We start from the raw sequence: 13,760 nt of genomic DNA, 5'->3' as shown, positions 1-13,760 counted from the left end.
TAAATTGGATAACCCATGTTTAAATGTAAAATACATTGGAAATGGATTTCCAACATATGAAAAGTTTTGTATTGCAAGTAGTGGACAGGGTAGAAAAGACAATCTGTAGTTGAGTTTCTTTATCTGAATTTTGGAAAGAATTTCATCTGCACTGAATGGATTTACAAAAATGCTTTCAGGTTTGTTGATAAAACTTCCTTTTTAAGGGGAGCAATTTCACTGCATATTCCAGTTCTGTTTCAAGTATTAACTGGTTAAATACACAGTGCTTAGTGTGTTAAAGATTATCTCATTGTATCTTTTTTTTGGCATGGATTGCAAATGAGTTTTTTAATACAATGGAAAGGACATACTTGAAGACCTGACCTCTTTTTGCAAATAATGTGTATAACTACGAAAGTGTTTAAAAGACCTCTCTAGCAGTAATTTTCAGGGTAAAGAACAGAAAGGGTATCTGTTTTGAAACTCAAGCTGTTTCGAATTTCTCTTCATTGTACTTAGAACAGAAATGTTGGTGTGCCTGCATGTACTCAGTCAATTACACATAATGCAAGGATGCCGGTTTACCATAGTCCTTCAGCTGTGACAATATGATGTAGATTAAACTATTTATCACAATAATACACTGCTTAGTATTCTTTTGCTGGTGCCTAGGGGTGTGTTCACATGGCAGTCTCTGCTCTGACAGTAGTTTGTGTAGGTGCAGATAGGTGTGACTTTATTCAGAATTTCTATTCACTTGCTAATGTACAAAGAATACTTTGTTTTTCAGGTTGTGAAGATGGTCAGGTATAATTGCTATGAAGTAGATTCAGTGGTCGGTTGAGCTCTTTGTGGTGCCTCTTACAAGACAGTAACTTTTTTTTAATAGGTTATGTTAACAATCGACAAATAAAACTTGCTGGAAGGATGACTTCATGTACACAGAGCAAACCCAGACAGAGAACTGTACTCTGGCAGTAACTGTTTCTGAACATGCAGAAATTGGAGGTGTACAGCTTAATAGAAAAAAGTGAAGGCATGTCTACCAAGTTTTCAATTATTTTTCTTCATTTGCAACTTGATTTTGTTCGTTTTTTTTTTGAGATAAATAACCATTTAATTATGACTGAAACTGTTATTATTTTACTTGGACAGATATTAAAGGAAAAAAAATAATCATACAACTCATTTGACTGCTCTTAGCCACTTAAGTACATGTTAAATTTTGTTATTCCAGGAGTGCACTTTTCACACACATATTGCTGTGATGTCATCTTTCCTTCTTTGTCTGGAGCCAGTCTTTTTCGTGATGTTTCCTTGGGCTTGCCAAAGAATGGTGACCAGATACAGGGGAACAGTCAGATTCTAATTAAAGAGGCAGCACATAATGATTGGAGGGAAGAAGAATACAGAGATGAAGGATGAGGACAATAAAATTATGAGTATGTCTGGTGTGATGGTTCATATATTTATTTGGACTGTCATGTTGGAAAAGTCCTTTATTCCATAAGTGCTGTATGTTCACTAAAAGCTAGGAAAAGCAAAGAAGTGCCGATCATGTTTTAGTTATATGAAAAGTTGCTTTTAAAAATAATTTAATTTATTGAAAGAAGTTTCTGTTTAATAAAGTTGTATTTTCCCCATTTGAACCTTTTGCCTCTCACTAGCTCATCCATTTTCATTCCTTTTTCATTATAATATTTGAAATTTCTTCTCTTATTTTTGATTTCTTTTGATCTTCTTTTTGTCCTTATTCATTTGCTTCTTCTGGAAGATTCTTTTGTTCAGGAAGTAACTTTTTTCTTTTTACCATTACTTCATTTCCACCTGCCTTTCATGCATTTTTTCTGTCTTTATATATTTATTTTTGCTGGCGTATGATTGACAGTATCAAAAAACCTTAGTTAACAGTTCAGTGGTTTGTGTGATGTTGTCAAGCTGGAGCATCATAAGAGGATGGATTATAAAATCAGTTTCAGAGTACTAGGAGTAGAGGTCTTGATAGACTGCATTTTAAAACCTTCTCTTGTACTCCCGATTGTGCTCAAGCAGCAGCAACACTGCGGCTATTTTTAGAGGAGATGAAGAAATGTAGGTTTTGGCCTGAGATCTGCAGGATCAAGCCCCCCTGACATAACAAAGAAATACAGTTCTAAAAGCAAAACAGTTTTTTTTTTTAATCTTATTTTTAAACTCTTCTCAAGCATCTTTAAAAGGTGTGAGTCTGTCAAAAATGGAAGTGCTTTGATTCAAAGAGAATACAGTTTTGATTGTCTCTTCCCCCTCCTAACCTTAATGCTTTGTTTGTTTCATAACAGGACTGTGGGAGGGAAACTTACATATTAAGTGGAAAGTGCTGTGAAGGGCTCTGTGGGAAGAGAAACTTGTATGTTGGAGATGGCGTTAACTGTGTTAGTGTAATTCTGTAACCAACTTTATAATCTGTATTCTTATGGTCTGTATTACTCTGTTTTCTATAAATTGCAGAAAATTTTATTTAATCTTACCCAACCACCCCCTCACCAGAAGGGGTTACATGTGTCTGTGGCCTTTGTTTTATTCCAGGTGCTTTAAGGACATTAGTTTTGAAAGGATGGCTTTCAGGTAAAGTTCTCTGACAATGTGCCTGGCACATTAAAAGTGATAGTTGTCCAAGTTGACATAATTCAGCTGCCAGCTGCCTTAATGTAAATTGAGTACTTGCTCAGACAAACAATTGTTCCTTAATTCCAGGCTTTTATTAGAGGTTAGAGATGCACTCTGTTATGGAGAAGTAGTGTGAAGCAATCAGTAGATCATAAAGCACTTTCATTTGCGTAGTTGATGTCTAATAGTTGTTATGCTTCTACTAGATTTACTCACAACATATAACAATTAATATAATGGAAAATATTCTCTTGTTTTATGTTGTCCTGAGACTCTGAAGTCTGTTTAATCTCTTTGCTATACTATGTAATGATTACAGTTATGGCTAGGTATAAACTTGCTTCTGTAGCAAACTATATTACAAGTAAAAGTTTTGAAAGATATGACTTGATGAGATTCATATCACTTAATGCAGGAAACACTTCATAACTGTCTTTGCAGTCATTACAAATCTTACAAGCTGTGAATTTGCCACTTATTTGGATATTGTAGCTAAAGCTCTTTATATATATTTATTTATACACACATACTTAATATGTGCATTATGTGTGTATGTATACATAAGCAAGTATTTGTAAGAGCTTTTCCTCCTCAAAACCTCTTGCTTCTGTACCTTTATGTTTTATACAAACATATGAGCTAAGGAAAGTTTATGTCTGCAAGAGATAGGTACGTTTTACAAAGTATGTAGAAACATCCATGTATTTTAGAGTCTATTCCTTCACTGATGAAAAATGGGCAAGTTGAAAGTCATTTACTCTCACCTGTCATCCACACTGACAGAAATCTGCTCACACAGGAAACTTACACTGTTGGCTTTAGTTTTATGTGATATTCTGGTTTTGATGAGTTTTGGTGATGTAATATGAGTTTTAGTTATGGTGAGTTTGCTTTATGAACACTGAAAGTGATTAACCAGTATTTATTGTAGGGGCAATACTTTGGAATTGAAACAGTTTTGAAACTTTGGGTTTGAAACAGTTCTGCTGTTCTCACTGGATCACTGAATTAATGTCTTTTTTTAAAAAACGTCTAGGGATTATAGTTACACAGAAAGTAAGTTTAAACAAAAAAGCGTTATGATGTTTTTAAATAATTTTTTATTAATAGAATAGGTGAACCAAATCTTTTGATACCCAAGGTACCAAGGCATTGTTTTCTTAACTACTGCAGTATTAAAAGATTGTCTGTAAGGGCTGGCAGGAACTGAATATACCATTGGAAGAACTGCTGCACAGTTCCTCAGGAATTCAGTAATTGGGGTAATCATGACAAAAAATTCCCACCCTTTCTGCCTAATAAATAATGGCAGTGACAGACAACAACATCATTATTCAGCTTTGCAGCTGTGATGGCATATGGACTTGCAATATCACTTAAAGCTTTGTGCTTCTAGTACAGCTCTGTTATTCCTACCAGAGATACAAAATAACCTCTGGACAATGATGTCAGTTGAGCCCTTGGAGACCTGCTGTAATATGGCTGTAAGAAGGTGTTAATAATTGGGAAATGCAATTGGGCATAAGCAGGATTAATGGGACTGTTTTGTTTTGTTTGTTTGGTTTGTTGTTTTGTTTTTTTTTCCATAAAGATATCATTTTGACTTGGTATTCTGCCACTGCAGCACAAGCTGTTTGACAGTGGATCAAAGGGGCACACTGTATTAGCTACTATGTATTTCTGTTCTTTCTATGTAGGATCTGCATGAACTTTTTGCATTCCTCAGTGGGATTCTGTTTGAAAATTCAGAGTAGTTGTTCTATATTACTTCATCTCCAAGAGCCAAGAACGACCTATCAAATTTTGATTTGTATTTCAGTTCAGAAGCTGCTTCTGTTATTTCCTGGCAGTTGAAGATGAAGAGTGTTACAGTCAACATTTTTCACCTGCAGGAATCATTTTTCATATTTTTTGATTTGTTTTGTTTCCTTTCCTCCAAAAAATATGAGTGAACAATACACAGAATTGTGTTTTGCATATAAAGGAGACTGCAGTAAAAATCTGAGAAATAACATGCATTTTCTGGCAATGGTTAGTAAATAGTTAAGACGCAAAGTCCTTGATATATTTCTGGGCAACATCTAATTTTTTTATGATGTTTTATGTCTTCCTTGTTGGAAGTATCTCTTTACTTTAAAAAATATGATTATGGAAACGGCATTAAATGCTCTAGAACTAATTTTAAAGGATTTGTAAAAATAAAAGCTATTAAGATATATTATCCACAGTGCATTCTCTATCAGCTGGCTGATTTATGTGCAATACATAATTTAATTTACTTTCTTTGAGCCAGAGTCAGATAGATACTCAAGCACTCTTCAACAGTCTGAGCTAGAGTTATTTATGTTACTGTCTCCCTTCTGACATGCCCAAGCATTGATGTCAAGTGGCTGATCCTTTTTCCCCCACAGTTCCACATGAATGATGTAGGGGTCAGGGCTTTTGTCTTTCAGAGATGTGTTTATAGAAATGCTTCTCAGAGGATGTCAGTTACTTTTAAAAGTACTGATTCATGAAAAGCACTGAAGTGTGTGATTTCATGAAAAAGATCTAGAGGTAAGACAGGACACAGCTAGCACACATTTACCCATGAATGGAGCATTTTTCCATGGAGCAGCTCAAATCACAAGCTGTACTGAAGCTATTTTAAAGTATATTTTAAAAGTATAATTAAAAATTATAAATTATTATAATAGAATTAAAAAGTATTATATATATTCTATATAGGTGTTATATAAATTTATAAGTACATTTTAAAATACCTATATAGAACTTTTATTTTAAAATCTTAACATTCTTTCCGTAGCATGACAGCTCAAGCAAAGCCCTAGAGACCAGTCTGTTAGAAACATTCTGTTGGAATGTGGGGGCTGTGCTCAGATGATGAGGAATGTGGAGTGGGATACTATATAAAAATAAGTTCTTCATGGGTGTTGAAGTGCATTGTTCAAAAACTTAATTTGAAGAAAGCTGCAACAAACCTACATTCTGGATAAAATTATGTACAATTATAATGTTGAGAGCCCCCTGAGAATTCTGAAGTGCTGAGTTCTGACCACGGCAATCCTCCTTTATAAGAGAAGAAAGCATTTTGAAACGTGTCTGTACTCATTTGGAGTATTTACTTCAGGGATGGCTTGGGAGGTGGAAAGATTCAGCACTGATTGTAATTCCTGCCTTGGCTGAAGCTTCCTTAGATAGCAATAGTAATTTTTTTTCATAATGAAGAAATTTTAAAATAAGCAGTGTCAGGAATTTGCATCAGGGTTAATATGACAGTGAGATTTCTATTGACTTTGATCATACAGAAAGAATACAAAGATGAGGCATGTTATGTAAAATTATCTGTCAGATTCAGTTCAGTAGTTTTGCCCATTCTCAGTATGTATGCTGAGCTTGCCTGTCTCTCTCTAAATCGGGAGGAATAGCACTGCTTATTCTTAACTGTATTTGATTTTTTTAAATCTGAGAACTATAATAGGTGAATTTATAATGAACTTACACTTCTGTTGTCTTGTTTCTTTTAAATGTAGGTTACAACACTAGTGAACTGTCCACAGAATCCTTCTAGTAAGAAAAAAGGCCGTTCCAAAAGGGCTCGTGTCTTGTTAGCTTCTGTGGAAGAAGCCACATGGAATCTGTTGGACAAGGGGGAAAAAATTGCCAAGGAAGCAATTGTGTTTAAAGAAGAACTTCATGCAGCACTTGCTGATGTCCAGAAAGAGAGTAAGTATATGAAAACTAATTTAGGCACCACAAGGAACTAGTTTAACCATGTAACACTGCTATCAAAATGAGCTAGGATATCCATTAGAAATATATTATGAATGCAAATGTCTGAACTTTGAGTTGTCTGATTGTATGTTCTCATATGCCACTTGTAAGGAGGTAAAGTGTGCAAGCTGGACCCCATTGTGGAAAAACATTCCAAGTAAGACAGGTTGCACTTTGTTAATTTTAGTGGCTGTTAAGCACAAGTTTAAGCTAATGCATGCTTTAATGCTCTTGAAAAGACCTATTTACCTGTATCTGGGTTTAAGGCCTTTTAGTTAAAAATTTAAAACCAGAAATCTTCCCTGTACCTGAAGGACTGTGCGTTAGCTGCTTAAATTGGATCTTTTTATCACCCTGCTGTTACTAAAGTTGCAACTTAATCAGGTTTGGGGTTTTTTTGAGTTTTTTTTTTTTTGTTATCTTTGATGCGCAGCAGGGGCAGTTTCTGAGTCTCTGCTGTTGTTCAGGGTAATGATTATTAGCTATTGGCTTCCTCTGGATCCAGAAGTGGCTGCATTTTAGATATATGCATATGGTGTCTGAGATACCTTAAGATCCTTTGTGATTAAAAGAGTTATGACCAGAAAGTATCACTGTTATCTGTCACACTGATCAGCTGAAGCTTTTTAAAAAAATCATTAATTTTGGAATACTCTTAAAGTTTGCCCATCCATTCCAGGCAGATAACACAAGAATAAAATGCATAGTTTCGTATTGATTTTTATACATAGATAATATAAAAATATTTCACATTTTTAATTAATTTATTTATTCTCAGCCAAGACCACAGGTAACTACAAAAATAAGACAAAGTAGACTATCTATACCTCATACATTTTAAAAGAAAGTTAAGTCCATATTATCACCTACCATTATGCAATGACAAATTGAGTGCTCACAGCTGATCTTCCTCCAAGAATTTGCCAAACTGCAGAAGTTAATTTTAAGAAGTTGGTGGACAACTGTAAACTAAATAGCAGTTTGCTGATTTTGCAGATATTTTTAGTCTTTTGAAGCTGTGTATCATTTTTGATTTGTGGTATGCCGCATTATATGTAACTTTATTGCCTTTTATTCAAGCCACATTCTGCTGCCTTTAAATGCCTCATGTTATTTACTTCAAGCTCTTAGAAAGGATATGGATCATAAACTGTGCTTGTATGCAATCACCTGCCATGCATGTCATAGCCTATAGTGTTCAATCTTCTGTGGGCATACTTTTGTGGTGACTAGCAGCTATGTTTATTAACATGCTCTTAGATAAGTTATGAATTTTTTGCATGCGGCTACAGCTTGTATTTTCACTCAGATGTGAATCAAACTATCATTCCCAGAGTTGCATACCATCTGGAAATAATAAATACTCTCACCAATTCTTGCATTTACACTTGTGTCACTCAGCTTGTTGAGTTGAATTCGTAACATGAGTATTAAATTATTTTCTTTTGAATGTCATTTGCTAGTGTGGAAATGCTGCTTTGATACTTTTGGAGCTCATTAATAGGGGTTCCTTTCAGAGGAGTGATAGGCTTTTTCCAAGATGCTGCTGCTAATCTTGCTTATAATAATGTTTTGGGGAAGAAATTGGCAAAATAGGATGAAGTGAACAGTGAAGGTAAGATAAATAGAAGATTTGTCATATTTAATTAATCTGATGCATTAGTGACTCATCTAATGTCTTCAGAAATGGGGACATGGCTATGGCTTTGCTGACTACAGTTCAGTCTTGACAAATGCTGTCAGTAGATGAGCTTTTGGTCTCTCAAACTCAAATGAGTTCTGTTAGTGACACCTAAAAGGAGATGTTGCTATAATGGGTGGCAGGCATGTTCCCTGAATAGATCTAGTTTGTGCTTCTTTTGACGTCTGCAAAGTTTTATCGAAGATTTATAGTCTTGATGCTGATTATTTTAATATAGAAGGCCTCCACATTTTAATTTGAGCTTCCTCTTGAGAAAGGAAGCTCAAACGGTTATGGAACAAGGGGTGTTCTGGGTTCAGCAGTAGTAGTCATTTTTCTCTGTGGTCCTGGGACACCTTCAGCAAACAGTGGCCTCTCCTTGCAGCCAGTATGATGATGATATCAAGCTTAAAGGCTTCCTACTGCTCGAAAGATATAGGAGGTACACTCCGTGGACCACCCTATGGTTTTGCCTGCGGAATCACAGAGAAGACATGAGAAAGTGGGATGGAAAACCTGCCTCAGCTCTGGAGATAAAGTACTGGCCACTTCCCTCTGTCTCCAAAGCAGCAATACCAAAAGCCCATCGGCCTTCACCACCAGGTTCTGCACCCAGGCAGCGATATCTTGTTGCAGTGGAGCAGGCCAGATGGGTTTACCTCTGTGTTGTTAGTTGCTCTCCAGCACACATCACCTCCTCCTCTGGTGACATTCCAAAATCTTTGCTCTCTGGCCCCCAGGCTGAAATTCAAAAACACACCACTGCACCAGCTGTTAAGAAGGAGAAAAATGACTGCTACTGCTGAACCCAAGACAGTATCCCCCCCTTACTCCATACCATTCACGCCATGCTCAGATCCAACATTTTTCAATAGACCATCAATTTTGTCTCATATATAGATATATATGTATACAGCCATGCACACACAAACATTGGGTGTTTTCCCCTAAAATCAAATCCCATTGAGGTACACTTCGGATTTCCATATCTTCCTCCATTACCTCCATGGCCTCTCTCCATCCACATCTTGATTCACCTTCTTTTGGAATTCTACTGACTGAGTCATCAGGCATATTTCTGGGTGGTGGACTGTGTGCATCACCTAGAGATACTATGTTTTCCTGTTGATCTGGTTCAGTGAAGCTTTGTTAAAGGTACTCATGTTCATATTTTTTATTCTAAAGTAGTGTAATAAACCCAAATTCAAGTATTTTGAAAAATTCTTGCTGCCAGATTTCAAAAGATTGTCTTCTGACCTATAATGTGCTGTGAATTAATGATAAAATAACTGACTTCTACACAAAGAAGTAAGAAGCAAGGCCCAAGGAAGTTGTGAATGCTCCATCCCTGATGGCGTTCAAGGCCAGGCTGAATGGAGTCTTGGGTCACATGGTTTAGTGCAAGGTCTCCCTGCCTCTGGCAGGGGGGTTGGAACTAGATTGTCTTAAGGTTCTTTCCAAACCTAACTATTCTATGATCTAAGCATTGTTCAAACATGAATGCTTCTGACACTATATATCAGCCTATAACTGATGTCCCAATTCTGATATTTAATTAATTAATTAATTTAAGACAAACGATGCAGTTTGTGTAGAGAAATGTTCTCTTAGGAATTTGCATCAAAGTCTAAGCGTTATACATAGGGTAGTGATTTTTTGCATTTATGTCAAGGTGTGGTTGCTTATAGATTTCAAACAGTTTTACAGGCATAGCTAAAATGTTTGGTATTTATTGCCATTGCCTATTGACTATATATGGTCAGAATCACAATAGTTGTTGTCTGAGTTGTTTCTATCTATTGCTGTGTCAATGTTCCATGTGTTTAGCTGTTATCAGGCCCAAGCGTGTTCCTAGATAAACCTTTCATCACACATAACAGTGAATTCAAAGCAAGTTACTTGTTGGAGTTATATTTTGAGCCTTCAGTTATCCTTCAATAGGAAATATAAAAAACCAAAAAAAAGCTATTTCAGATTTCCATCTTTAATGTCTTTTGGCATTAAAAAGGGGGGACAAGACTTTGATGGCATAGAAGAAACTACAATTCACTGGCAAGATGGGGAGCGTACTGTAAGGATATTTACTACAGGAAGTGATAGTGATCTCTTGTATTATACTATATTCTTATTTGTCCCCCCAAAAGTCTTAAAAATAAGCTTAGTTTTCTCATCCTGCATTAAGAGGTACATGCATATGGTCTGCATCAAAGTGACTTCCATATTGGGAGTCAGAATTTAGATAGTCAAGTGGCTGAAAATAACCTGCCCTGTACACCCTTTTAATCAAACCAAGAACAGATCCCTTGTAAAAAAGCTTCTGACATCACCATCATTGGATCAGGTGTTCCTGAGTGGGAAAGGGGGAACGAAGAGATGGGTGTAAGGTATGAAGGGGGTGTATGGTGGCTCTAGTTACACATTAGGAAGAACTGTATGACATGTGGAAGTGGAACTTCCTGGAATGCAGTTCTGAAATAATTGCAGTGCAACAGAATACAGTGGTATCTGAGTGGGTAAGAGATTGTGTAGCAGAAGAAAAATGTCCTTTAATATCTACAGAAAGCTATTGTGAGAATTATGGTGTTGAATATTAGGAACATTCAGAAGGAATCAATCTGCTCTGCACTGACACAGTGTCACAGCTGGCTGGCTGAAGCAGGATCCTTCATTTGCTGTAGCAGATAGAGATGGTATTTGTGGGAGCAGAATAGATGATTATATCAGTTACTAGTATTGCTTAATCTCTTGTTTTTTGGAAAGGGTAGGTTGTTTTGTGTTCTAATGTGACATTGACTCCCAACCTTCTGTGGTAGTGATTCTGCTTATGTGTTAGTCCATGCCTAAGGAAATTGAATTTGCAAATAGTAGTGTAAATCAGTTTGTCAGTTTTTTATTATTAGTATAAGCCATTGAGATTCTCCCCCCCCCCTCCCCCAGTGTTCTGTCAAGTTTGAGGCTAGGACATTTAAAATCCTCTTTTTACTGACTCTGGAATGTCCTTCCCTCCTCTAGTCAATTAGCTCATTTTTACAACTGCGTTTCTCTGGAACTGTAAATCCACCAGCCTCTAAGGGTGCGGTTCAGAGGAGTGGACTTTCTTGGTAACAATACCTCCTTGTGGGAGGATACAAGGATGGCATAAATCCACTGCATTCCATGTGGGTCTCACATTGTTGCTGTTAAAAATAAAAAATGAGAGGAGAAAACCACATGTAAAAACAAATGGAAATGTGGTCCTTAAATGGGATTTAGTAGAAGAAAGAAAATCTAGTCAAAGAAATAAAAGAAGAAAGCATAATTCTGATGGTCTTGTGCAAACCAATAAAGAACATTTAGCTGTTGTCAGAGTGTGATGTTGAACACTGTCTCTAAGTGGTGCTCACTGACTGCAGTTGATGTTCCTGCAAGTGTCTGCCTAGACAGGTTGCCTGCAATTGGCCAGCAGCCCAGCAGAAGTGTGTGCCTTCTGTCAGCTATTTAGCAACAGCAAATTTACCAACAGGCCTACAGTTTACTTTGTTTTTAAAAGGAATTGCAGAGACAGTTTTTGGATATTTTTGGTGCTGAATATAGTGCGTGCATCCTCTAACTTTTTTTAAAATTACGTGGGAACTGTGTTTCTATCTTTCCCTATGCATGAGCATAGGTTTTCTTTCTTTTTGTTTTTGTTTTTGTTTTTATTTATCCTTTTGTGTATGTGCGTGTGTAATTAGTGGGCATTTGGCAGTGGCGGTAGCTGTCAGTAGCTGATCAGCTAATGATAGTAACTTCATTTACTTTGGGAATCATCCATCTGTGCGTTCTGAATAGAATCTTGAAAGTATCTGCCTTCCAGTAATTATGTAGTTATGATATATCCTGACTTTGGTACTTTGAATTACTTCTCATTTGAATGGCTAAAATAATTGAAATAGTATGAGTCCTCCCATCTTTCTGCTTCCCTATTTGTGTGCCACTAAAAGGGCAATTTTTCATGTTTAACTGTTTGTAACATGTAATTATGGAAGAACATCCACTTGATGAGAATTACAATAAAATGGATAAAATTGCATCAACCTGTCATGCTGTGTACTCAATTTTAAGACAGCTCTAACATGTTGTTGTTGGAGCTGTAATTTTCTACTGCTTGTACTCATAATTCCTGTCTGCCTAGCCTGCATTTCATACCTTTGTTTTAGGGTCATGATTTTATAGTTGTTCATCCAGCCATCGCAGCTTATGTCCAACTTATTTCTAAGGGGTTGGTCATATTCATATCCTTCTGGCTTGTCCTTGCTCACACTCAATCACGGAAGCACTGAGGTTGAAAGGGGTATCAGAAGGTCATCTGGTCCAATCGCCCATCTCAGGCAGGGCCAACAGTCTGCCCAGAACCATGTCCAGTCAGCTTTTGAGTATCACCAAGGATGGAGACTCCACAACCTTTCTAGTCAGCCTGTACCACTGCTAAGTCACTCTTACGAGTGGAAAAATACATTTCTGATGTTCAGCCATGACCTCCCATGTGTCAGTTTGTGCGCATTGCCCCTTTCCCTGTCCTGGGTACCACTGAGAGCAGTCTGTCTCTGTCTTCTCTGCAGCCTCCCTTCAGGTATTTATATATACTGATAAGATCCCTCCAAGCTTTCTCTTTTCCACCCTGAACAGTCCTCAGCTCTTTTGTCCTTTCCTCATATAGAAGGTGCTCTACTCCCTTAATCATATTTGCGGCTCAAGTACCCAGAAAATACCAGCATTGAAATGATACTATTTTCAGGATTTAGGACTATTTGAGGTTTCGAAGGCACATGCAGTTCTCTGGGCTCACGATTCACTCCTGTCTGGCTTCTCACAACTGAGTACTTCAACTTCTTCCACTCCCAACCAGTTCCTTTCAAATCTGTAGCGCTGCTCTACCGGCCAGTTTTGTTTGGACCCCTTTTATTGTGTGCAAAGAGAGTAGTAGAGAGCAAAGTTCAGTAGCAGGAGCTACTGAACTTAAAAAATAAAAAGTAGTTGGTTATTGGCTAATGCATTCAGTAGACAGCTAAGACTGAGTGACTGAGCAAAGTGTTAATGTATTTATCACCCCAGTAATGCTGGCAAGATGGTTGTCAGTCACATGGGAAAATGTTGGCCTTTGTTGCTGCTTTGGAGCTGTGGCTCAGTTTTGCAAAGTTGTTATCTTGCAATTTCCTATGTCTTTTTGCTTAAGGTTTATAACTTCTCATTTCAGGTTTGTTTTTTTTTTTTTTTTTTTTTTTTTTATTCTTTGACTGCTAATTGCTTCTATACATGAAAGAAACAAAAGGGCAAGGATTTATGGTAGTATGTATGCATTATATTTCACATGCTCTTATTAAGGCACAAGGAAATTCCAGAGTTAGTAATTTAAAATCATACAAAAGCTTCCCAGATTGCTATTAATTTATTAACATTTGTAGTAGTCACCTTCAGTATTACATCTAAAGATATGTATGCATGTTAGCAGGATTTACTCTCTCACTGGACTCAAATCAGTGATTTGAAACTTCTAGTACTGAAAAGGGTACTCATCTGGAGAGGTGTTTCTGTCCATTGCAGATGTTGTCTACTGGCACTATTACTAGCTCCACTGCATAGATTTCACATATTTTATGTCAGTCCTATGTTCAAGTGTATGAGATTTTCATTCCATCAACTTATATTTATAATGAGA

At 36.7% G+C, this 13,760-nt stretch overlaps 1 protein-coding gene across 2 annotated transcripts in view; it reads left to right on the top strand.

Moving 5' to 3' along the window:
• The window catches only part of CTNNA3 (catenin alpha 3), a 467,065-nt gene that overhangs the window by 128 nt on the left and 453,177 nt on the right, over positions 1 to 13,760 (top strand). For both annotated transcript variants that reach the window (XM_031053362.2, XM_031053363.2), the window contains exon 2: positions 6,162 to 6,354. In XM_031053362.2, coding sequence (XP_030909222.2) covers positions 6,162 to 6,354 — 193 coding nt within the window. The remainder of the gene's footprint in view (positions 1 to 6,161; positions 6,355 to 13,760) is intronic.

This window comes from Melopsittacus undulatus, chromosome 4 (genome assembly GCF_012275295.1).
Source record: "Melopsittacus undulatus isolate bMelUnd1 chromosome 4, bMelUnd1.mat.Z, whole genome shotgun sequence".
NCBI classification, from domain to species: domain Eukaryota; kingdom Metazoa; phylum Chordata; class Aves; order Psittaciformes; family Psittaculidae; genus Melopsittacus; species Melopsittacus undulatus.
The sequence above is the reverse complement of the archived record's forward strand: the minus strand, read 5'-3'. Positions and strand labels throughout refer to the sequence as shown.